This window comes from Malaclemys terrapin, chromosome 10, assembly GCF_027887155.1.
Source record: "Malaclemys terrapin pileata isolate rMalTer1 chromosome 10, rMalTer1.hap1, whole genome shotgun sequence".
NCBI lineage: Eukaryota > Metazoa > Chordata > Testudines > Emydidae > Malaclemys > Malaclemys terrapin.
Window position 1 is genome coordinate 8,844,054 of NC_071514.1, and position 25,233 is coordinate 8,869,286.

Here is a 25,233-nt window from a genome sequence, read left to right on the forward strand (position 1 = left end):
TTCACATTTAAGTCAGTACTGCAAAGTAGTAGTCAGTTTTATAAAATCTAGCTTCTACTGATACGAAAGAAACTGAGAAGTTAATGAAGGCCACACCACAATAAAATAATTTAATTGGATTGTAATTTGAGTTAAACACACACAAACTATGTTTAAGTAACATTGCACTTGTGACCAAAACCAAAACCACAAGAAAGGAATTAAAGGCTAATAGTCTGGCACTATAGGGCTGTCTGGGTTTAACACATGGTTCTACTTTCAGAGCATGTGTGTATAAAAATGGCAGCTTCTTATTCCGTATATCTAACTCACTGTGTATATTCAGAGGTGTGTCTGCAACAAAAGCCGTGCATGGGCTAGCCTCCCGTGCGAGCTTAAATCCAGCTAGCACAGGTAACAGTAGCAGTGAAGAGAGCACAGTACAGGCTTCAGCACAGGTACTACAAGTTCGGCAGAGACCCTGGGTGGGTACTCACCTGCGCTGAAGCCCACTACTGTTATGTTAACAGGCTAGTGGGATTCAAGCTAGCTCAAGGTTAGCCCTTGCACAGCTTTTGCTGAGTAGGCCTACCCAGAGTCAGATCTTTTTACTGTCAACAATAAATTTTTGTTCCTCTTTTTGCTCCTGTTAGCACTGCGGGGCTAGTACAGCTACCGGAGAAAGAGCTGGATGCTATTCTTGATTGGGCACCAAAGAATTAACGCAATTCTAATTGCAGGACTGAAATATGCTCCTCAGTTACACACTTGAGCAAACCCCATCAAAACAATGGCATTTCAAGTGCTGTAACTGAAGGTAGAGTGTGGCCCGAGAAAATCTATTACTAGTGATAAGAAGTCACAAAGAACCCAGAGGTGTGACTTTCAGATCCTAGGTTGAATACATAGTTAGAAAAAAAAATAAACATCTTTTTAAACAGCGAAAGGTTGATCTGGAAACTGAGACGCAATGAACATGGAAGCCATCAATGCCATTTTTTCAGTCACTTGTCAGAGAAGAACCGCACTTGAGCTAATCCCACTGTGCCAAGGCATTATACCATATGGCATATGCCATCCCACTCACCTTAGGCATTTGCAATACCTAACATCAGAACAGTACTATATACTGAGATTAGTCATTTCACATATCACTGTGTAGAGCAGGGATCAGCAACCTTTGGCATGCGGCTCTCCAGGATAAGCACCCTGGTGGGCTGGACCTGGCCGGTTTGTTTACCTGCCGCGTCCGCAGGTTTGGCCGATTGCAGCTCCCATTGGCCGCGGTTTGCAGCTCCAGGCCAATGGGGGCTGCGGGAAGCTGTGCGGGCCGAGGGATGTGCTGGCCGCCCTTCCCGCAGCCCCCATTGGCCTGGGACGGCGAACAGCAGCCAGTGGGAGCCGCGATCGGCCAAACCTGCAGACATGGTAGGTAAACAAACTGGCCCGGCCCGCCAGGGGCTTTCCCTGATGGGCCAGGTGCCAAAGGTTACCAATCCCTGATGTAGAGTCATTGAAGTTGGAGGGATTTTACCACTGTTTTCAATGTAACTAGGATTTAGCCTATGGTTTTCATCCATTTGCCTACTGATTCGCTTTAAAAATATTAAAAACATTACGCTTTGTAAAGGCAAACCAAACATTTTCCTGAAAACAATATGACTGATGTAGTCTTACTGCTTTTCTTTTTAGTATCTGGTCCTAACTATAAAGGTGACAAAGATTTCCATAAATTTTTGCTATGCATGGTTTGCTTAGAAAGAGTTTGACTTCATAGTTGTAATGATTTAATTTTTCTTAAGATTTTACTATTATTTATTGCACATGAGCATGGAACTTAAAATCAGTTGCCTGCATGCCTTAATCTAATACTCTTCTAATAGTTATTGTTACTCATTTTGCCTGTGGTTAATACTTTGAAATCTAAACAGAAATGCTGAATTAAGTATCCCAGTACAACACAGTGTTCAAAAGTTGATAGAAAAATCCAGTTCAGACTCTCACTTGTGGATTACCTCTCTCTAAAAAAAAAAAAAAAAAAAAAAATGATCCTGAAAAATCTACAGCAGAAACTTCCTGTCCTGGAGACTGAAGAAACTGGAAACAGGTCAATGAAAAAAGAATTTGCAATAGAGGGAGCTTTCCCTTAAAGAACTTTCACAAATTAGGGGAAAGGATGGTGAACATATTGAGGCTTGGATTTAAAATTGTCAGTCCAATGTTGGTGTAGTAGTGGGACAGTTCCTTTTAAAAAGACGGCAGTCAAAAATCTCTGTGATAAGCAAGCTGATAAGCAAGGTTATATTAAAACGTCCTTTCAGAACCAGTCTCCATCATTATCTTCTTCCCCCTCTTCTTCTTTTTCTAGATACACAAGGGCAATTTTCTTTTCATCAGAAATCACTGACCTTTGGTCTACAAGTCTTTGCAGTTGTACACTTTTTTCAAATGCTGACTTCTCTGTTACTTGTTCACCATGAGCCTGGGAAGCATCAAGAAAAACACTTGCTTCTTTGGTACTTTCACGGTCAGTGTCCTTCTGGTCACTTTCAACCACAACCTGTGACTGTCTGACATCAGGCTCCTTCCTATTTGATACAGTGACTGTAGCTGCTTGTGTTCTCCCTTCCACCACAGGCACTCCCGCCACATTAGTTACATCCATTTGAAAAGTAAAAGATGTTTCCTGGGGTCCTAATTTAATATGCCTTATAGATTGGCTGCTCTCTGATGACCCTTCTGTCTGAAAATGATCACCCATTGTTTCAGAAATGGGTCCTGTAAAGATGATTTGCTCTGTATGAGTTTCTGTGGGACTCACTTTAATGAGCCTGATGGATCTATTGATATCTGAGTTTCCTTCACTCTCTGAAAGACTTCCTCCTGCACTACTGATCTCTGGAGATTCAGAAATGGAGCCTTGATATACGACTTGTTCAGTAGTTTTAATTTCCTTTTGACCTAATGTAATGTGCTTTATTGAACCTTCTGAATGAAAATTGTCTCCTGATTCACTGAACTCCAGATGTTCAGAAATGGGCCCCTTGTAGATGATTTGCTCAGTTGTCATAAATTCTTTGGGACCTAATTTAATATGCCTGATAGATGCATTAGTATCTGACCTATGCTCCATCTGAGAGCTGTCTCCCATATTGCCAAGCTCTGCTTTTTCAGAAAGAAGCCCTTCGTATGTGATTTTCTCAGCTGAATGCATCTCTTTTTGTCCTAATTTAATGTGCCTTATTGAACTTCCTGTCTGAGAAAGATCTTCTGTGCCACTGAGCTCCACATTTCCAGAAATGGGCCCTTCAAATATTATTTGTTCTGTGTGAATTTCTTTTGGACTTAATCTAATGTGCCTTACTGATCTGTTGGTATCCGTTGATCCTTCTGTATGAGAAAGATCCCCTGAGCTACTGAGCTCTAAAGAGTCTGAAATGGGCCCTTTGAAAATGATATCTTCAGTAATTTGCTGTGAACCTAATGTGATATGCCTCATGGACCTATTAATATCAGCGGAAAACTGTGGCTGAGCAAGATTTTCAGGTTCATCTACCGCTACAGTTTTAGTAACAGGCCCTTTATAAATGATTTCTTCTGTGGTTTGAATTTCCTTAGGACCCATTTTAAAAAGCTTCACAGATCTACCAGTATCCAATGATCCTTTTGTCTGAACAAGGTCTCCCCTACCACCAAGTTCCAAAGTTTCAGAAATGGGCCCTTCATATATGACCTGCTCAGTTCTCCGAATTTCTGTTGGACCTATTTTAATATGCCTGATAGATTTGTTAGTATCAGTTGATACCTGTGACTGAGAGACTTCTTCCACATTACCAAATTTTACAGCTTCTGAAACCGGACCTTCACGAATAACTTGTTCAGTGGAATGATATTCCATGCCATCCGTGCTTCTTACACTGGATGAGCTGTAAACCCCTTGGCTAGCCCAAGGAGTGGATTTATTACTTGATGGAGAAATGTTTGTTTCTATGCTGCTTTTACCATCAGTCTGTCTTTCCAACTCTGGGTCGTAACGTTCATCAAAGCCCTCTTGTTTTGGGGACTTCAGAGACACCTTCTCAATCTCACCTGTGATGATGCCACCAAGCTGTGCAATATCAAACTGATCAGTGTCAAGGGTCTGGGACAGATTGACTTCAGCCACAATTGTCACCAAACCATCTTCGTTAGGTTGTTCAACTTTTTTGATGTCAACTGCCAAGCTACTGGAGTCAGCATGATTTTCTTTCGTTAATGCAGCTAGTTCCTCTTTCACGCTTTCTGGAAGACTCCCCTCCAGTTGTTCCAATGCCTCTTTCAACTGTTGTTTAGGGTCCTTGGTTTCCTTCAATAAAAGCCCCTTTATTGAGGCCTGAAATTCATGTGGTATTTTAATCTCTTTTTCAATAACAATGGATTCTGCATGTGATGCTTCACCTTTTGGATGTTCCTCGTTTAAAACATAGGCACTTGCTTCCTCTCCCACCACCTGATACGTTTGTTCTGGTGAGCTCATGCTATCATCTTTTCTTCTTTGTGTGCCCCGCAAAAATTCATCTTGCCAAGAATATTTAATAGTCGATTCTTCTTCTATGTGAATTTGCCCATACACGGAGTCATCATCTTTTCCATAATCATCTGGAGTAGATACAAAATATTTTTGTTCATCAATTGAGTCGTCTGCCTCGGTTACTTCTTCCACGTGGGTGAGGATCTCACTGGATTGTTTTTTCTTTTTAAAATCTTCAGCTGTAGCTGTGATGTTCTGCTCCCCCTCATCGCCATAATGCTGCTCCATACCAGGTGATGTATCCTCTACTTCCTCTACTTCAAATGGTGTTGAAAATTCACTCCTTTCATCAGTTGCAAATTCTAATGGCTCCTCAACAATCTCAACATTAACAGACACTTTGCCTATACTGTCCCTTCCTTTCAAGCCAACATTTATTATATCTTCTATCACATCTTTGGATGGAATTCCCTTAGCATCTTCCAGAACCACTTTGCCATCCTTGTTTAACAGACTTCCTAGATCAACTTCATCAGAAATCGATATTTCTTCTTGAACTTGAGACTGCACTGTGATCTCAGTTGTTTCTTTCTCATCATCCTGTTTTTTCTTTTCAAGATAGTTTACTTTTGTATGTGGAGTTGTTTCTGAACCAGAAGATTGAACAAAACTTTTAAGAATATCAGCGACAATAGTTTCTGCTATGTTTTCTGTTGACAAAGTACCCATTCTAGGGCTACCTTTGTCACTAATTCCATGTTCATCTTCCAAATTGGGTTCTTTTTCTGAAACATTCACATTGAGAATTTCAACAGGTTCAATTGTATGTTCATCTGTCTTTCTTCCTACAGAGGTTTTAAAGCCTTGAAATGTTATTTCTGTGTTACTGTTCTGCACTATTTTGTCTGGAGTATACATTTCAACACTGATGGGTATCTCAACAGCCTCTTTGCTTCTTGATTCCAAGAACACATTTGTATTCCTTTTGGTTAATTCATCTTCTTTAATCTTTGCATCAGGGAGAAAAAATTTTCCCTCTCTGGCTGATTTATGTACTCTGGTTTGTTCTTCCCATGTAACATTTTTTCCCTCTTTGGCAGTGCTATCTTCCTTACTCCTGACTCCTGAAAAAATCTTTTTGTTATCATTAATAATCACTTCTTCCATTATATGTGTTTTCTGCTCTGGTTTTACCTCAGTCTTCTTTCCAAAATTAACACTTCTTTCTGCTGTAGTGGGTTTATCATCCATTTCCTTTTTCTCCAAGACAATATTTCTTTCCTCATTGACTGGTTGCTTATCTTTTTCTTCTAACAAGCCATTTTCCCCCTCTTTAACTGGTTTGTCTCCTTTTGTTTTTTCTTTCAATATAGTACGAGTGTCATCTAGGGTTTGTTCATATTTGGTTTGTTTAAAATTGGAATTCAGCTCATAAGATGGAAATTTAGTAAAATTATCTGGTTTTGTTCTTGTACTTTCAGAAACACCTGACCTTGTGTCAACTTTGTGGTCCTTGTTTGAACTTTGAACACTTGTCAATTCTTTCGAAAAAGAAATTGCCGAAGTAGTTGTAGCTTCTGTTCTCTTTCTTTCAGGAAATGTTTTTCGATGAATTTCAGCGTCTCCCCGAAGACCGTATGATGGAGTAAAGGTTTTGAACTCTCTATGGTCCTTCATAGTTCTTTCATAAGTGGCATCCTTTTCAAAAGTGGTTGATGGATGATATTCTGAACTAAGAATATCTCTCCTTAAAACTTTTCCACTATCTGTTGTCCGTGGTCCACCACGCCTTGTCTGAGTTGAATAAAGTGCAGAGCTGTGAATATTTGTTACTGGTGTTTTATGTCTAGTGTCAGCACTCTTGATAATCGGAAAGCTTTTCTTTTTATTTTCTTCTCGGTATGCAGAGTAACTATTAGTGTAGTCGTAAGATGTATTTCTGACACCTGCAAGAAGAGTGTAGATAAGCAAAAATTAAAATACTGTCTTGTATGTAAAATATAAAAATCTATGTACAATAATAGTGGCAAGCAATAATCTAGATATCATCTTAATGTAATGTTAAAATAATGTGAATTCACTTTCAAGCATTCCAGCAGCAGTGCAAATAGGGCGGTACAGTACACCGTACCAGCAAGGTATTTATAGCTGGTACGGCATACCGAAAAGACACATGTGGAGCATTACGGCCAGCAGCTCCTCTGGCGCAGCTGTACTGCCCCCAGCCCTTCCACGCAGGGTCTCCTCCATCTGTACAGCAGCCCCGCCAGAGGACTGGGCTGGAGGCGGTACAGCCACCCCGGAAGAGCTGCCGGCGTGGGGCCCCCCCGGTGGCCCAAAGTTCTGCTCCTTTCCCTGCTGCGGTTCCCAGGAGAGCAGATTCTCAGAAACAGCTCACAGAGTTCATTTTTTGCTCGACAGCTAAAAATATACTGCAAGAAATTGACAGACCCATTGGGAAAAAAAATATAAAACAGTGACTAAAACCTACATTTAGAAGTCTACGTTTAATGTTCGCTTTTTTACCTTGTGGTATTTTTCTCCCCTGCTGATCAATCCATGTAATAATCCATTGGCTGCTCTCCCCTTCTAGTAAAGTTCTGTAACACACACATGCAAATTCCATTTGATTAAAAGAAAGAGAAAGAATAGTTATAATATACTTTAGAAGTTTGGTGGCAAAGCACTATCACAAATGAACAGGAGAAAGAAGTATTACTTCCACTTTCAAACATACTGACCGATACTAAGGAAAACAGAGTTCAAAATAGACTAGAGAAGGTAATTATTCTCAGTAATGCACAGATAATGAAGTAAAATCATGAAGTTGAAGTCAGCACGATATATTTTGCAAAAAAGGTTTGGGTAACTTTTTATGGCGATAGTTATCTTGCCGATTCATCTTTCCCCTCCATTTCTCAGCGTTCTGTTCTCGCTCTTTTTGGCAATCCCTCCCCAGTGTCTAAAATAACTTGCATGGTTTTAGGAAACCAGGGCGGCTGTAAGCTTTATTCCTGTAAAAGCTCCTCAGACCAGCTACATGTGTTAGCTCAACAGGCGTTTACCAGAAACAACGAGAATACAAATTTTGTTTGGCTTCTCAATAAAAGGGTTAGACCAGAAGCAAAAAAACGGGAAAAAGTCACAACTATCTGTTGTTGAACATCTGCATCTATCACTTTCACTTGCTGCCTATCCTCAGGACACCAGTACACTGCAGAGTCTGCCATACTGCATCCCCTATATTAGTGACAAACACAGCTGTCCTTAGGGACCAAGCCTTTAGCCGGCTTCATTGAGAATACTAGACTGTACTTAAAACGTTGTCTTAGAGAATAAGAGCATAGAATTTTTTCACCTGGCCACCATGCCTGGGAACATACTGTAAAGTACACCTAATAGGCACCATATAGACACACACTGGCCACTGCTTATCCCAATATTTTGCTCATTCTGACTGGCAGTCCGACAATCAGAGACAAACTCATCCTGTCACTGCAAGTTGTGCTACCCTGAGTTTTTTCCCTTATGCACCTGTGGCAGACGCCCTAGGGAACAAGTCCCATTGAAATTAACATAGCTGAGATTCAATACATTTTTAAGGAGCAATTATCTTCCCTTAGGAATGCTGAGTTACACACATTTCATCAAAATTTTTTCCTGAGGAAGGATGCTCACAGGGCCCTAACGGTGCTCTCCAGAATCAGCATAGAAATTGAAAAACGAAAAACAAAAATACTTCTCTATCTGCCAATGCAAGATTGTTGCCGTCTCTATATCATCTACAAAATGCATGCAGTAAGGCTGCATCTCGTGTGCTACTAGACCTTTTAGAAATGGTGGCCAAATAAATAAGGACAGGAGAATTTCTGGTAAATTCTACAAACATCTACGTCAGGAGTCGGCAACCTTTGGCACGTGGCTCGCCAGGGTAAGCACCCTGGCAGAGCGGGCCGATTTGTTTACCTGCCGCGTCCACAGGTTCGGCTGATCACGGCTCCCACTGGCTGTGGTTCGCCGCTCCAGGCCAATGAGGGCGGCGGGAAGTGGCGCAGGCCAAGGGATGTTTGCTTACCCTGGTGAACCATGTGCCAAAGGTTGCCGACCCCTGATCTATGTGCAGGTTTTTCCTATGTCATTCCAAGGCTGCTGTTTCTTCCCCTGAGCCGCCAACACACTCCTATACTGCCTGCTGTGAAATAAGTTCCTCTTTCTGTTCTTTATTAACTGATGCCATTTTCCCCAATTATATACCTCCCCAAAAGTTAGACCTAAATTCTTCAGCAGACTGGAAATTCTGTGGTAGCTTCATTTAAATATCAAATTGAACAATGTAAATCACAGTACAGTAACCCTTCTGTTTCTTATATTCTGTTTTATTCATGTTCATAGAATCACAGAACTGGAAGGGACCTCGAGAGGTGATCTAGTCCAGTTCCCTGCACTCAAGGCAGGACTAGGTATTATGTTATCCTGCCCCCTCATTCCGTTTTGGAAATGCCAAATGTTTTGCACTGATAAGCTCTAACTACATCATAGAAGATGTTGGGTTGAAGCTGGAGGTTCTTGATAGCTGAGGCTTTGAACTTCTGGAGGGAGTGGAAGAAAGTTTCATAAACACACTAGCTGCCTGTTTCTGCTAAAATGATCAGCAGTGAAATGGATAATGTTTACATTTAAAATGTCATCTTTAAGTTTCAGACTTAACCATCTGAAATGAATGGGACATTTTACATCTCTGCCTTTCTGCACATTCAGGAGGACAACACCACATCAGTTGACAGTTCACTTTTGTAAGGTTTTCTTTGCAACCATGTATTTGTACAGATTAAGAAAAGGGCGAGGTTAGGTCAGGGTTTGTTAACATGTGGTTGCTAACCACAGACTTTTCCCTAGTGTAGACATGGGTTAATATATGTAAGCTAGTCAAATTCAACCCTAGATATGAGGCCCAGGTCAAGCTCAATCAGTTAAATCAAAATAAAAGGTTGTGGCTAGCTTTTCCTAATCTAGAGAAACCTCCAAAGATCAAATATCTGATCTCTTCTAGCCTGTAAGTGCAAAAAAAATTGCTCCTCTCATTAGGCACTATGGATGGTGCTGCCAATGCTACAGAAAAGTCTGAAAGATCTGACAGTGCAGGCACTGAAAGTATTAATTGTGACGACGGAAACTAGGAATGTGGATAGTATGACTAGGGATTTTTGGCTGCTGTTAAAACAACAGTTGTTCAGTTGCTGGAGCAACGTATGAAGTCACTAAAAATAAGTTCCAAGAAGTCCACTGTATATGGCAAATGGCAACAGCACACAGAGACAAGCTGGATCTGAAAACATTACTGCTGAAAACATACTATTATATGAAAATAAAGAGAAAACCCCCGCAAAACTGGACTGTGACTCAGTATTTCTATGAGATTTGGCTCATGATATATTTCCACTGACTTTAACGCAATGCAAATATTAAAATCGTTTTTACACTTTAAGATAGTAAATTAGTAAGGAACAGCATAGTCTAGTGGATACAGCATGAGCCTAAGAATCAGGAACTCTGGCTTCTATTCCTGGCTCTGCCAACAATTTGCTGTGTAATCTTGAACAAGTAACTTCACCTCTCGATTCTTCAGTTTCCTCTCCCTACCCTTTGTTCGTCTGATCTGTTTAGACGGTAAGCTCTTTGGGACAAGGACCATCTCTCACTATGTGTTTGTACAGTTCCTAGAAGATTGGGACCCTAATCTCAGTTGGGGCCTCTATGTACTACCATAATACAGACAACAATGAAAAATGCTCCTTCAAGAAATCCTCCCTTATAAAGTAATTGTGCAGATACTTCCTTGAAGTCATACCCTGAATGCAGAAACCCACACCACTAACATAACAGTACGTCTAAGATAAATTATTACCAAAAGAGTCAGGAAATTAATACTGAATCTTTTTTCAGAGTAGCAGCCGTGTTAGTCTGTATCTGCAAAAAGAACAGAAGTACTTGTGGCACCTTAGGGCAGGTCTTCACTACGGGGGTGGGGGGGGGTCAATTTAAGATACGCAAATTCAGCTATGCGAATAGCATAGCTGAATTCGACGTATCGGAGCCGACTTATCCCACTGTGAGGACGGCGGCAAAATCAACCTCCACAGCTCCCCGTCGACGGCGCTTACTCCTACCTCCGCTGGTGGAGTAAGCGTGTCGATTTGGGGAGCGATTGTCACGTCCCGACGAGACGCGATAATTCAATCCCTGAGAGAGCGATTTCTACCCGCCGATTCAGGCGGGTAGGGTAGACCTAGCCTTAGAGACTAACAAATTTATTTGAGCGTAAGCTTTCGTGGGCTACAGCCCACTTCATCGGATGCATAGACTGGAACATACAGCAAGAAGATTTTTATACATACAGAGAACATGAAAAGGTGCCAACTGTAAGAGGCCAATCAACTGAGATGAATCTTTAACTCATCCCCGATTATTATTGTCATTATTTAACATTTATCGTGTGTTAGCACCTAGAGGTTAACCAGGCTGGGGTTCCAGTGTGCTGGGTGAAGTAAAATCACATAGAACATGACAGGCTCTGCCCCAAAGAACTTACAGTCTAAAAGACAAGAGAGAACAGGTAGAAATGGGGTGGGACAGGAGGCAGAAGGTACCAAAAATAATAAGATGTGTGCAATTGTGATGATCTGCAACACAAGCCTTACCACAAAATCAGTCATGTACAAAAAAAGACCTCTTCGGTCATTTCTTCCATGGGTTCTCAACTAAGGGATCAAGAACCCCAGAGAGGGGTGGGTTGCAATCAGGTCCAGGAGGTCCTGGCCACCCTCCCTTTCTTCAGTGCTAGATGGGATGGGAAGCCCTGAAACTCCCAGGCTGTGGGGGATGTGGACATTTTTCTGTTGCAACAAGGGGATATTATCTGGAAGTGGTTGAGAACCACTGACATACGCCAGGCCTGCCACAGGTTGAGTAAGCCCTTTAAAGAGAGTTCAGGTGCAATTCCACTAAGCCTGGTTTTCCTCCTAAATCATGGGATTGGAGGACAGGGATCATGTGAAGAAGAGCAGGTGACTGAGTGCTCGCCAGGCCTTCTTGGATATATATATGAGACAGAACACCCTCAGTAAATGAGGGAGCTGGCAGGAGCAACATGTTTGGTGGTAACAAATAATTGGCAGTGGTTCCCTGTAGAGAGGGAATCAGGGAATGAATCTGAGAAGGAGCTCCTGGCAACTGAAGGGAGCCATGTGATGATAATGCATACCCTAGGCAGAGGGCTATGATCCATGATGGCAAAGGGCTTGTTTACTATTTAGTTGTCCTTCCATTTGCCCTGGAAGTGGAGGCCTTTTCCTTTGGCTGAAGGCCCAAAGTCCCTAAGTCACCAAATGATCCTACCAACCAGAGGGAGACTGTGAAATGAAACTGAGACCCGGGGCACCTGATGAGGATCCAGGCAAGATGATGCTGCAACAATGCCCCACTGCCCAGCAGGGCTGGCTCCAGGCACCAGCTCAGCAAGCAGATACTTGGGGTGGCCAAGGGAGTGGGCGGCACATCTGGCTCTTCGGTGGCAATTCGGCGGCGGGTCCCTCACTCCTTCTCGGAGCAAAGGACCTGCCGCCAAATTGCTGCCAAAGCGGCGGCAGCGGTAGAGCTGTCGCAGATCGCTGCTCCCCCTTTTTTTTTTTTTTTTGCGCGCTGCTTAGGGCGGCAAAAACCCTGGAGCCGGCCCTGCTGCCCAGTGCAAGATGGTTCCCAACAGTTGGCCGTCCAGTATTTTGTTCAATCCAGTTTTAAGTATCTCAAGTGATGTGTCTTCCACCACTTCCCTTTGGAGACTATTACACAGTCTAATCTACTTTGGCTTTTGTGGGATCTCAGCAGCACGGAACCATGTGGTGCAACACTAGGAAAATATTTATTTCAGCCTTTACAGATAAAGAATGGGAATGAAAACGGCCAACTGTAGAACTTCACGCTGCCATGCAACAGAAGTTCCATTGCCAGAACCGGTCCCATTCATAAGAGCAGGAAGGGTTGGCAGCGTTGGAAAGGAAATATGCTTGGTCCTTGGGGAAGGGAGTTCCTTGCAACATGATCCTTTTGGCCAGCCAATTCAGGAGTGGCCGTGACTAGCTCCAGTGGAAATACTCTCTCATCCTTACTTAGCGACGCTAGCTCTAGGAGATGTAAAACAAAGCAAAAAAATACAGAGTGGGAGACACAGAGACACTCTGGGCTGTGTGGGATGAAGGAGAGGGAAGTAAACCAAACACCATGTGCTTAGTCCATGATGCCAACAGGACAGGATGTCTCACGGCAATCACTGAAACTTCACAATAGAAACCTCAGAATTATGAGCATGGGTCTTTATAGGGGCCTTTGGATGTACCTAAATAAAGGATAGGAGCTGATTTCCTCTATGAGAATGAGAAGAAGCTGACATCACATACCCTGGTTATCACAGGTACAGAGGATTACTACAGGAACTGGTTTAATAATGACAGAAGACCAGGAGTCTAGAGCAGTCTTATACAACGGTTGATTCAGTGGAGCAAGTTATCTTCCTTCCTCAATGGAGTGAATAAAGATCATCCACTAGGGGAGGGGATTAAATCCCCAGTGATGGTTGGTGGTTTTGTTTGTGAAACATGGAGTAGCCAAAATAGTAATTTTTCCCCCTCCTGAGATTTTAAAGGAACTATCTTTACAGCAATAAGACAGACTTCCAGTTTATCGAAAAGCAGTTCTATCTCTGGCCTCTACCAAACAAGGTTTCTTTCAACAGGAAGCTGTAAGTTTAAATGCTGACGTCTGTCCCGGCAAGATAGAGATGGTGACAGACAGAGGTACAGAGAATCACAAGCTATTAAAGAACATTTCTCAAGTCTCTATAGACTAAGGTGGCAACCTCAATGGACAATAAAAACCTTCCAGACAATGCCAAGCTGCTTCCCACTCCCTGAGGACTGCAAATCCGTACACAAACCGACAACACTAGAGGTAATCGTGATATGACTTCTGGAGAGGCTCCAAGATTTAATGGGTTCGCAGTTGACTTTTACAGAGCTGCAACACTGCCTGTTCACTTACTAACTAAGCATGTGTCAAAGCACCTAGATATCTGAGCATCATGCACAATCCTGTGTGAATATTAATTGTCACAGCATCTCTGGGCCTTTTACACCGAGGTGAAGGTATTATTACCCCATTTAGCAGATGCATAAATTGAGGCACAAAGATTAGGTCACGAGCCCAAAGCAACAGATGAAGTCGGTGTCAGAGCTGGGATTAGATCAGTAACTTCTGTGCTCTTTCTACTAAATAACTGTCTCTTTGGATCACTTCACCCACCACTTTCTGGACAAACTCAGCTGCTTAATAGTTCACAGCAACATTACACAATATTTAAGGACAGTAGTAGCAGTACTTATCAAGCAATGTCATAACTATACAATCTGTGTGTGTCAAACATTAATACATAATATAAACAAATCTATGGATTCATGAGGATAAGATAGCAACCAGACATATTAAACTTTGGCAGGTTATTTGGTTCACTCAATAAGAATTGTTGTCTTCTGAATTTAAAAATCAATACAAATTGTAAAGAATAAGTTTCATCGGCCAACTTTATTGAACATAAAGGGTTAATAGTGGAAAAACGCAAAACCGTTACCATAAAAATTTTATCTGTCTGCTATCCATCAACTTTTTTTTCCCCTTCTGAACCAGTATGTGCAGTGTGTCAATTAACAACTTCGATCTTGCGATTTCAAAATTGCTCTGGCTTTTCAATTGCTCAACTAGTGACTGACTAGAAAGATTCACAGGTAAAGAGGATTTATTAGCAGAATGGCTGTTTACTTCTCAGACTTGGCCTGAGCATGTGTTTCCTTAGCAAATCCCAGGATGGTGGAAAGTAAAGGTTTAGAACAGTGATACTCAGACCTCTGTGGTTCAGGAGCCAAATTAGCGATCAACATTACCCAAAACAGCCAAAGTCGTGTGAATTCATTGTTTCATTTACTATATATATTATTCTTACAGCAAAATGACTGACCATGTATTCTACAATTAGTTAAGATAACATAGTAAAAGCATTCTGAATGGTTAATAACTTAGATTGGTTAATAATTAAATCACACAGTGTTTTAATATCATGTGCTACAAAGAGCTGCAAGAGACACATTAAAAGAGCCACTTGCGACTCCCAAACCTCAGTCTGAGTATCACTGGTTTAGAAAATGGAGTTTTCTGTTAACTTCTTTATTCCATTTCCTTGAACATCACTGCTTAAATCAGTGTGGTAGAGACAAAGAAGGCACTGTCAGCAGCATACCCAAAGCCTGTAACAATCTGAACATTGAATGCTGGCACTATGACTTGCCAGGTGGAAGATGCACACTGCCTTATGACTTATCAATTACAGTCTGACAGATGCTGAGCCTTCAGCTAGTACTTGCATATATTCAAATATGGTAAGAACAATTACATTCACTTGGCTTTTAGCATCATAGTAATCAAGCTCCTTTAGCACCAAGAACTTTACTGCAAAATAAGTAGCAAGCTTTTAGAATCCCAGGCTTCAAAGGGTTGTATGGCTTCAGTAACATGCTGTTCCATAAACCGTAGACATAATTACTATTAGTTAAAATGGCTGGACTTAAGTGCTACATCAAAGGTTCTAATCTCCCTCTGCAGTCTGCCTGTGGGGAATACCTATTAACATTATTAATGAAGAACAACAATAGTTACAATAACTTTACGCTTTTACATGATCTTCTATCTGAAGATATTAAAGGACTTTACAAATATTAAGCCTCAACACTCCTGCAACACAGGTATTATTTTTCCTTTACACAGATGAGAGAACTCAGGCATAGGGAGGTGAAGTTGCTTGACCCAGATCACACAGGAAGCCAATAGCAAGCTGAGAACTGAACCCAGAAGTCCAGAGACCCCACTCTAATGGAAATTACGCATGTGCACTGGGAGGAGAAGAAACCTGAAGAGCTTACGGGCAAGTGTCTTCCTTTTAAAAAGCTGATGCACCATTACACCCGAACGATGGAAAAGGTCAGTGTAGTTCACAGGTTTGACTTGTAATGAGTAATTTAAAACATCTCCTGATGGTACTACCCCTTGCAGTTATAATCCTTACCTGTAAGTTTCAACTTCAAGGCTGAGTCCCGCTTTCACCTGCATTAGTTCATTGTAGTCCTTGAGGTAATCCATGATTGACAAAGTCAGGAATTGCTTTTCTTCTTCTAGGGCGTCAATTATCCTCTAAACAGAAACACTTCCTATTAGTTTTGAAGAATTTGACTTTACACTTTCACATTTGTGCTTATATCATCTTTCCAGTTTTATGACAAACACCAAGATAAAAATCTTAAAAAGTATGAAAGCAACATTCACTAGCAGCTCAGCTTTACAGAAAAAAATAAATAAACCTACTCTCAGACTTCACTGGCATGTGGTTGAGATACTATTACTGGAACAGATTATTCATGCTAGGATGTGTGAGTTACACCTGACTAAATTGTTTTCAAATATTTAAACAAAATCCCATGGAGCTGCCCCCCACCCTGCACACACACACAGGTCACCATCTATGCAGGCAAGCAAAAAGCACCCTATTATAAATTTGGTATGTGGCACATTAAAAGCCAGATTCAACACTGGAATAAACACACACATCTTTCCATGTAAACACATTTGAAATGCTCAAATACAATGGGGAACGATGCAGCACGACACCCTGAATAGAATCTGACTTGGTTGCAACTGTCTGTTAACCTTTTAGGAGACCACAGATTTGTGCACCCAAGTCATGAGTTTGAGATTCCGATGTCTGGGGATGTGTGGACCTATGGGTGATGGTTCCAGGTACAGTTCTGGCCTTTGGGAATAGGCCAGTGATCATTCATCTTCATCTTGAGGAGTTTAACTGAGCAGCATTCTGAATGTTCACTGAGGGGGAGCATTGGTCTTGGGGCTAAGGGCAGCTAGACCACAGAGTCCCATCTTCCCATCGAGGGGTTCCAGACAGGGGGTCTGCACACAGAGTGTACAGACCAAGAGATAGTGCCTGGACACTACCCAGACCTAGTGGGCTTGGAAGCACGTGTGATCCAAAGGCTTGGGTCCAATACAGAAGTCTAGTGACCTTCCACAAAGGGGGACTGTAGCAATTACAAAAGCATTATGTGCTGTCTGCTCCTGGTGGAATTAGACAAGAAAGCAGACAAAAATCTCAAATAGTCTCCCGTTTACCAATAGTTAAAAGACAAGGGAATAACTGCTGTGAAGTCTATCCCTGCCCCCACCCCGGGGGGGTAGGGTGCATAAACTTGTTTGGCCAGGTTCAGGAGACCCGGAACAGATAAGGGACTTTGAGGAGGATAAAAAAGTCAACCCTTGAGGAGACTCTGTCCTCTGTCTGGGTGGATTTTTCAAACAACAGGCAATGTGCAGGATTTTTGCATAGCAGACATTGCAGCTCAGAAAGAACCCAGATTGGTCCGCTTCCCGATTGGCCCCTCCCCTCCATCCGCAGCTGATTGGTCCATTCCCCCACCGCAAGTAGTCACTCCAGCACCCCTAACTGTACTCCCCCTCCAGCTCACCCCCAAACTGCAGCAGTGTCCTCTTTTTGAGAACCTGAAATATGGTAATCTGAAGGAGTGCACACGGTCCCCACAGCTCTAGAAGCGGGGGTGTCTGGATAAGCTGAGCCTACCTAAATTTTAGGTAAAACAGTAGAGTCTTTGTTGTGTTAATACCCCTTTCCTCTTTTGAAGCTGCATTCCTTCTGTTTAAATTAAACAATACTTTGTTTTGAAAAGGCTGTTCAATCTCCCTGTATTCACACATTGGTCACAGCTCCGGAAGGGAAGAATTTCAGGGCTCGAATCCAGTCAAGCCTACTGCAGAATCATGGTTGATATGCAAGGGACACTAGCCTCATGCTAGGGAGAACTGCAAGATTCCACCCCAGAGAGGGGAGGACTAGGGGCCTAAAGCTACAGAGAGGATCCCCTAAGACCAACTCACAGAGGGGGTCAGAGGAACAGCTAAGCTAACCACGAACTGTAACAAAAGCAAATAGCCAAGGACATCATTACATGGTCTGGAGAAAAACAGATCTGTCACTAGAATCCCTTGATGGAATTACGTCCTTCCCTATCTGCATGGCCACCGGAGACTGCAGAGCATGTGACAGCTGGAACATCTGCATGTTAAACTGAGGGCTAGTCTACATTAGAAGTGTTGTAGCTGCACTGTTGTAGCATGTCTGGTGAAGACGCTCTATGCTGACAGGAGAGAGCTCTCCCATTGGCATAACAAATCCACCTCCAAGTCCACACTGGCGCTTAGGTCAGTGCAACTTACGTCGCTAAGGGATGTGGATTATTCACACCCTTGAGCTACATAAGTTATACTAAAGTAAGCTCTAGTGTAGACCAAGCCTTAAGGAAGGGTAGTTATTACATTAGTCCCCAAAAATAATCCTTAAATTGACTTATGTTTTTTTGGCCTTTATACATGCTGAGCTAACTTGGTTCACACTAATAATCTCAAAGGTCTTTCCTGGTATCGCTGGTAAAGAAGCAGAATCCATGTCTTGGAAGGTGACCTGTGTTCTTGCACTATGCTCACTCCTTTCAGAGGTCTGAGCAAAGGGATTAACTTGGAAAGGTTCACCGCTCAGTTATATAAAGAGAAGAGGAAAAGTCACTGGAGTCCACTAACGCACTGAAGGGGACTAATTCTCACACCCCTTAAGGTGGTTCCTTCTAGTCAGGGATGAGACACATCAGCAGGGCAGTGCGAGAAAGACTGCACTCGTGCTGCCCAAACTGTACTTGTTCTGCAAATAAAGAAAGGACTTCAGTCTCCAGCACTCTTGGTCTGGCATCTTTTACCAACTCCACGGCCACTTAGCAGCTTAATGGGAGAAAAAGAAAAAGAGGACACCCAGCACTTGGCTGGCTGGAAATCGGTACAGGAATTCAGTGTGAGAGATTTGTGTTAAATGTTAATTCAACAAGAGGCTGTTTTCCTCTCTTTTGGAGCTCACAGTACCATGGAACAGATACAGGAGCCAATCCTAAGCCTATTGAAGTTGGTGGCAAATGTCCAGTTGGCTTCAGTGGAGCAGGATGAAAGCCAGGGTCTTTTTTGCATTCTAAAAATATTGGGCCGTCTCCTGCTATCGCACTGTATGTGAATCTGCCATTGAAGTCAATTGAAGTTTCTGCATAAATATCGTCACAGCATGTTATTAGGGCCATACCTAATAACCCGAGAGTCCTACTGAGCCATCCATTGGCCCACCAGGCCCAATGTAGGATGTGTTCTAGTGCTTGGCCAGTCCAGACTATACTGCGAATACATTTTACTACCTATCAGCACTGAAAGCTTTACTGAGGATAGGGAGCGCTGGAGGAGACAAGAATGGCCATACAGAAAGAGTGGATAATATATGGAAAATATTAATAAATCCCCTTGTTGCAACAGCTGTAAAGGAAATTCCTACCATATTTAAAAAAAACATATCTGCGAGTGACATCACTTTTAAATAAACAAACAGCTAATTACTGGGTTTTAGACAGGACTCCAAAAGCCCTAACTAAATATCTTCTCTCCTGTAAAAGAAATTATGTCCGAAAAAATTGAGTAAGAGTAGAAGGCCTAAAATACTTGCTTTCCCCCATTTTATATTTTTTCATGACAGATATGAATGAGAGATCACCTTTTCCCCACCTCCTGCCTGAAAAACCAGGTTGAGTTTGAATAGTTGGTCACTAGAAAAATCTTCTTTCATTGTAAACTGGGCAGTTTTAACATGATACAGATGGTGGAGTGTAGATTCTCACATTGGCACTGAAAGGGTTAAGGAGACCTGGTGGCAACTACAGGGCATGGCAGCCCCATTAAAGATGAAGCATAGCTGGGAAGAAGCCCAGATAAGCTAGTGCGGAGAGAGCAGAAGAACTCTACACAGTCCCCCTCACAGCAGTTCAGTGGCGGATAGAAAGCAGAAAGACACCTGTTGAGCAAGGGAAGGACTCCAAGGGAGTAGAGGGGAAAAGCCCGAGGAAAGAGTTGGCCCTGGGTTCCTCCTCCTAAGCAGAGAACTCTAGCAACTGGCCAGGAGATCCAGTGGGGTGGACACTCGTGGTGGTCCTTGATAAATGGCAGGATCTGGACCTCTGGGGAGAAAGCCCTAGGAGGTGTTGAACTGAGAAGCAGAGCATAGGGGAAAGCTAAGAAGGATTAAAGTTCCATTGTGAGGAGGACAAAATGGTTTGTTTACATTTTCATTTGGGATTTGTTAGGGGACATGGGGGGGGGGAAGCCCTGCAAGCCCCTCCCCTGCCCCTGCCATGAACATTGAGAAGTGGTGCAGCCTGGGAAAACAGGCTGATAAGAATACAGGTATACAGTGGGCCCAGGAAGGGGCTGTGGCAAATGCCTGCTGAGGGAAGAAAAAGAAGAGAGTTAGCAGGGAGCAGGTCTGAATAGACAATGCCTGCCTGATCACTACTGTGTCCCTGAGCTGGAGAGGAGAGGAAGGGCCTGGGTTCCCCTACCAGCCATCGGGCAAGGTGGCATGAAGCCCCTGATATAAGGAGATAAGGACTCTTTAAAGTCCTGAGACGACAGCGTTTAAGGACCACGGGGTCCAAAGCTGGGGGCTGAAGACCTGATGTAAGGACACTGGACTTGTATTTGTTGGAGCCCCTGGTACCCAGCAAAGCAGGGTTGGGGGAAGTAAATGACCTCGATGGAGGACCAAGCCACGAGAAGAGGCAGACCGCTGCAGGGCTAGAGCTGCTTCGGCAGGAAAGGAAAGCCTGCTACACCATGCCCAGCCATAAGGTGGCGTGCCAGCGGTAAGTCCACCCTCCCACAGTATCACTGAGCAGCAATAAACATGGACCCTCATGATGCCACTTTTACAGATGTTTCAATATAATCTAGGTGTATGTGCAAATATGTCAGCTAATGTGCTTTTATTTTGGGGACTAAAGCAGTTTGGGCTGCTTACCATAACTCATTTTAAGGTAACAGTACGTTATTGTGTTTAAAACACCTCAAACGAGGCCTATTTTAATTTAGAAAATAACATTTCATCCTGAGCACAACCGCACAGCTAGGAGCCACATGGTACTTTTGATTTTTCTATTAACTGGCATTTTTAACCTGTTTCTCCTCGGTACTGCCAATCCTGTAAGATTTTTAAAGTTGATTCACTCTCCAGAATACCTGCCGTCACCTTTCCCCACTAATCCTTAGTGAAATGTAAACATATATGGAGTAGCTTTGCCAACCCTCCAGGATTGTCGTGGAGTCTCCAGGAATTAAAGATTAATCTTTAATTAAAGATTGTCATTTGATGAAACCTCCAGGAATACATCCAACCAAAATTGGCAACCCTAATATGGAGATGACACTGCTCCCAAAATCTCTTTTCTGGTTGAGTTAGGGAAAAGAAATAGCCATTCTTGTAACTGCAGGAGAAAAAAAAATTGGTACTGAGCTGTAAATGATAAGCGGGGAGGAGGGAAGGATGTCTCTTGAAATATGGTGCTGCTTTAGTAAAACAATTTGACCCATTATTGTTAAGGATCAATGAATTTTTCCATTATGAATTTCTAAGGTCAGCAGTTTATAACACGGCTCTAAAGATAATGTATCTTTAGGAATGAAGGAATTTTTACTTTTTGCTGGAGGAAATATAAGTTCATATAATTTTTACTCCTATCAAAATAAAAACAAACCCTGAGCCACAGGAAACTCCTGATAAAATCATTGTTTAGTCTCTACACTTTCACCTCGTTTTACTTGCAGGACTATTATTAAAATCAATCGGCGATTCACAGATAAAATCTCCATCCACTGCTTTGAAAAATATTTAAATGCCTGTTTAAAGGGAGAATAACTTGACCCCTTCAAAGACCAGAATATTTCAAGTTAAGAGTAAAAACTCTGCTGTTCGCTGTGTTTTGTTTTGAATTGATCAGTCTCCGTACATAGCAACTTGCAAAGAAGCTAGCAATTTAAAATCCAGACACAGAGCAACCGCTCTCTAGTCCCCTCACAATGTGCAATATCTCCATAATCTCCCATGCCAGACATGCCCTTACACACAATGTGATCATTAACATGAGAGCTGCAGACAGACAAAGAGATCTAGCAGCGTGTTAATAAAAGGTCTGATGAAGAACAAAAGAAATGCTGCCCTGAGGAAATGGAGAGCATCTGATCGGCATAGTGGATTGATGGACTGGATGATCTAATAGGTCTTCTCCATCCCTAACCTTTGATATTTTGCTTTCCCAGCATATGCTGATCTATCCATGCACATGGGGTGCTTTATAACTGGCATACTGCAGAACAGTGGCCGTCAGAACTCTTGGCCAGAAGTACTGTGGCAATTTTCTATTGTAAAACACATCCACACAGAGCAGACACCTCTATTTAAGGCCTCACTCCATCCTCACCCCCCCAAAAACCCCACCCAAGTCAATACCATGGTAATCAGTCTCTCTGCCATTGAAAAATGGAGGGCTCAGTTAACGACGCTGGGGTCTGAATCCTCCAGGCTCAGGACCACGAGTAGAGAACTGCTCTAGAAAGAGGGGAGTGCAGGACATCACTGACTCTGGTGGGCAGGAAAATGGTAGGACTCACTTCACCTGTCCCAAGGATGAACTCCCATCACCAGATACTTGGTGTCAGTGCTTTAAAGTGCACTCTGTCGCAGACCCACCAAATAAAACTTCTACAATTCAAGCCTTTGATTATTGAGGGGTGCACATTTCAGCTCTGCTTAGGGAAAAGCACCTCTGCTTGGCTGCTTTCCACTCCAGGCAGTAAGCAGCATTCTCTCCCCTCCTAACAGGATCCCCACCATCCTCACAGGAGGAGAGGGTGGAGAAGTGCAGCTCTGATCCCCCATCCCTCCCTGGTACTCCAGGCCTTGAAGTGGGGGAAGGGCTCCTCCTGCAGTCGCCCCCCTGCTCCAACCAGGCCAAGGGGGGTGATGAACCCCAGGAGCTGCAGGAAGAGCAAGGAGGGGCGGGAGGGGGCAGAATGGATGATGGGAGTTATGGGGGGGGCAGGTAGAAGTGACAGACACCCCCACACACACATTCATGATTTTAGACCATTTTAAGCACCGCCTGTCGTGTGCCTGTCCCCAGAACACCACATCCCATGATGCTGCGGCTGAGTTCACCCATTCCCAGGGCTTACTTCGTGCCCATGGTGAGTTGGCAACGGGGCTCAGGTTAGCTGGCTGGGTTTGATCTCACCCAACACCAACTCTGCAGCTGGGTGTGCCTGTTCAGGTCAAAGTGGGAGCGGTACACCCCTCACAAAGAGGATGTGCTAAGAGTCATCATCTCCCTGTTCACTCTCACCGCTTCCCCAGCCAGAGGTCCCAACACTGCCCAAGGGTTTGAAAGGGAATCCTTGAGTTTGTGTCCTCCTGCCAGAAGTGGCCACTCCGAGGCGTGCCCTTTAATGCAGCAGGCACCTCTCCTTGCTGGCTGCCTCCACGCCCAGCCGCAGCCCCAGAAGAGGTGGTGCTGGGGAAAGGCAGAGTGTGACCAGGTGCCCAATAGGAGACAGCCAAGGAGTTAGGTGCAAGCAGCTGATGCATGGGAAATGGGGTGGGAGACAGGAAGCAGGAGTAGTGCAAGCTAAGGCAGAGGGCGGGAAGGGTGTCAGGAGCAAATGCACAGGTGAGGGATCAGAGGTAGGGAAGGATGTATGGGCAGTGGCAGGGAAGGGAGGCAGCTGGAGGAGCAAGGTTATGGTATGGGCCAGCATGGAGACAGCGGGGGTGGGCTGGGTGCTGTGGGCCGGAAAGGAAAGGGGGGCAGACAGAAGGCGCTGACAGAGTCAAGAAAGAAGACCGGGGGAAGAGGATCCTAGGGAGGGGTGCAAAAAGAGGATGAAGGGGTAGGACAGATGCACGGGAGAGGAGACACCCCCAAAGGGAATCCAGGGGAAAGCAGGGGCAGATTTCCAATTGGGCACAGTCGGCACATGCCTAGGGGCGCCAGCGTTCTAGGGGCGCCTAAAACTGTGCAACATAAAGGTCAGCTGTGGGCGGGGGGAGGCAGTTTTGCTGAAGACGCTGTGCCGAGGGGCGCGTAAGGTGTAAATCTGGCCATGGGCAAAAGGGGACAAAAATTGGGACCCAGTGAGGGGAGGAGCTCAGGGTATTTGGGGCAGAGATTCTAGGAAATGGGAGATGGTGGGGAAGAGGGGGGACAAGGGGAGGGTCGGAGATGCTCTAGGACAGGCAGGCTAGTTGGGGGGGAAGGGAGAGTGGGGAAAGAGACTCTGGGAAAGGGGGGACAGTGGGGGCGGCCCCAACCTTCAGCAGGGCTCGTTTAAGCCACAGTTTGGGTTTGCAGAGCGCCCGCCCCAGAGCCCTGCTCAGCCGTGTCCCCTCCCGCCCCCCGAGGGAGCTGCCCTGGGTGGGAAACGTGGGGCCGGGGAGCGCCTGCGGCTTTCCGCTCTTGCCTCCCCCACTAGTTGCGGGGGGCTGGCGTGGGCGGTGCCCGCCGGGCGCCCGGTCCCCCTTCCCCCCCCCACGCCGCGCGTGGGCCGCCGTCACGCACCTGGTACTCGTCCGCCTCGGCGCCGTGCAGCTCCTGCAGGGCCAGCAGCTCCTCCTCCAGCCGCTGGCCCAGGCCGCCCAGCTGCTGGCCCTGGCGCCGCAGCTCGTCCCGCTGCAGGCGGCACCGCGCGCCCTCGGCCCGCAGCGGCTCCAGGCCCTCCCGGCCCAGCCGCGCCCCCTGCTCGTGCAGCGCGCGGAGCTGGCTCTGGTAGCGGAGCAGGCTCTCCCGGCAGGCCTGGCCCAGCACCAGCTCGTAGGTCTCCTCCAGCTGCTCCAGGCTGAGCGCGGCCAGCGGCGGCGGCAGCGCGGCCAGGTCCAGCCGCAGCGCCCGCACCTCGCCGGCCTCCCGCCGCTGCCGCTCCAGCAGCTGCCCGTGCTCGGCCCGCAGCCCCTGCAGCAGCTGCTCCAGGGCGGCGCACTCGCCCCACAGCCGCTCCAGCAGTTGCCGCTGCCCGGCCAGCTCGGGGGCCAGGCGGCGCCGCCGCTGCAGCACCTCGGCGCCCAGGCGCTGCAGCTGCCCCAGCTCCTGCCGCAGCCCGTCCCGCTCCAGCTCCGCTTCCCGCTTGGCCCGGCTCAGCTCGGCCACGCTGCTCCGCAGCTCGGCCAGCTCCTGCTGGGGGCCCCGCAGCCCGGCCAGCTCCTGCTGCTGCAGCTCGGCCAGCTCCTGGGCCAGCAGCCGGTTCGCCTGCTCCAGCTCCCGCACCCGGGACACGTAGAGCCGCAGCCGGGAGTTGAGCTCCCGCAGCTGGGTCTTCTCGTCCCACTCCTCCTCCCGGGAGCGCAGCATGGTGCCGGGCGTCGGGGCTGCGCTCGCCCCTGCAGCGGTGTCACTGGGCGGCGGGCTCCGGGCGGCCGCTCATAGCCCCGGCTGTTCCCTCTCCCTAGGACGGTGCCGGACTCGCGGCTGGACAGCGGCGGCTCACACCCTGGGCTGGGGCTGGCGTGGGCTCCGGGGCTGGGGAGCCAATCGCCGGCGCCTCTGAGCAGCAGCAAAACAACGCCCCCTGCCGGAGCCGCCCACCCCGGCGCAGTCCAGCTTTGGGGAGAGGTGTTTCCCCCCCAGTTCCCAATGTTGGTTTGGTTTTAAAGCTGGGTA

General features: G+C 45.3%; 1 protein-coding gene across 1 annotated transcript; it reads right to left on the minus strand.

Annotated features, from left to right (window-relative positions):
* Positions 1-84: 84 nt before the first annotated feature.
* Positions 85-25,233, minus strand: SYNM (synemin). The gene is made up of 4 exons (XM_054041046.1): positions 24,139-25,233; positions 15,654-15,778; positions 7,016-7,089; positions 85-6,435 (listed from the first exon to the last, which is right to left on the minus strand). Exons 1-4 carry the CDS (start codon positions 24,922-24,924, stop codon positions 2,297-2,299), a joined length of 5,124 nt encoding a protein of 1,707 aa, XP_053897021.1. The 5' UTR covers positions 24,925-25,233; the 3' UTR covers positions 85-2,296.

What these genes read in the sequence shown, in the direction of transcription:
- SYNM (XM_054041046.1), bottom strand. Translation starts at nt 24,924, where the DNA reads ATGCTGCGCTCCCGGGAGGAGGAGTGGGACGAGAAGACCCAGCTGCGG. An exon ending in CTTGAAGTTGAAACTTACAG is followed by an intron (nt 7,090 to 15,653) that starts GTAAGGATTATA and finishes TGTGTGTTACAG; the next exon opens with AACTTTACTAGAAGGGGAGA. An exon ending in GGGGAGAAAAATACCACAAG is followed by an intron (nt 6,436 to 7,015) that starts GTAAAAAAGCGA and finishes CTCTTCTTGCAG; the next exon opens with GTGTCAGAAATACATCTTAC.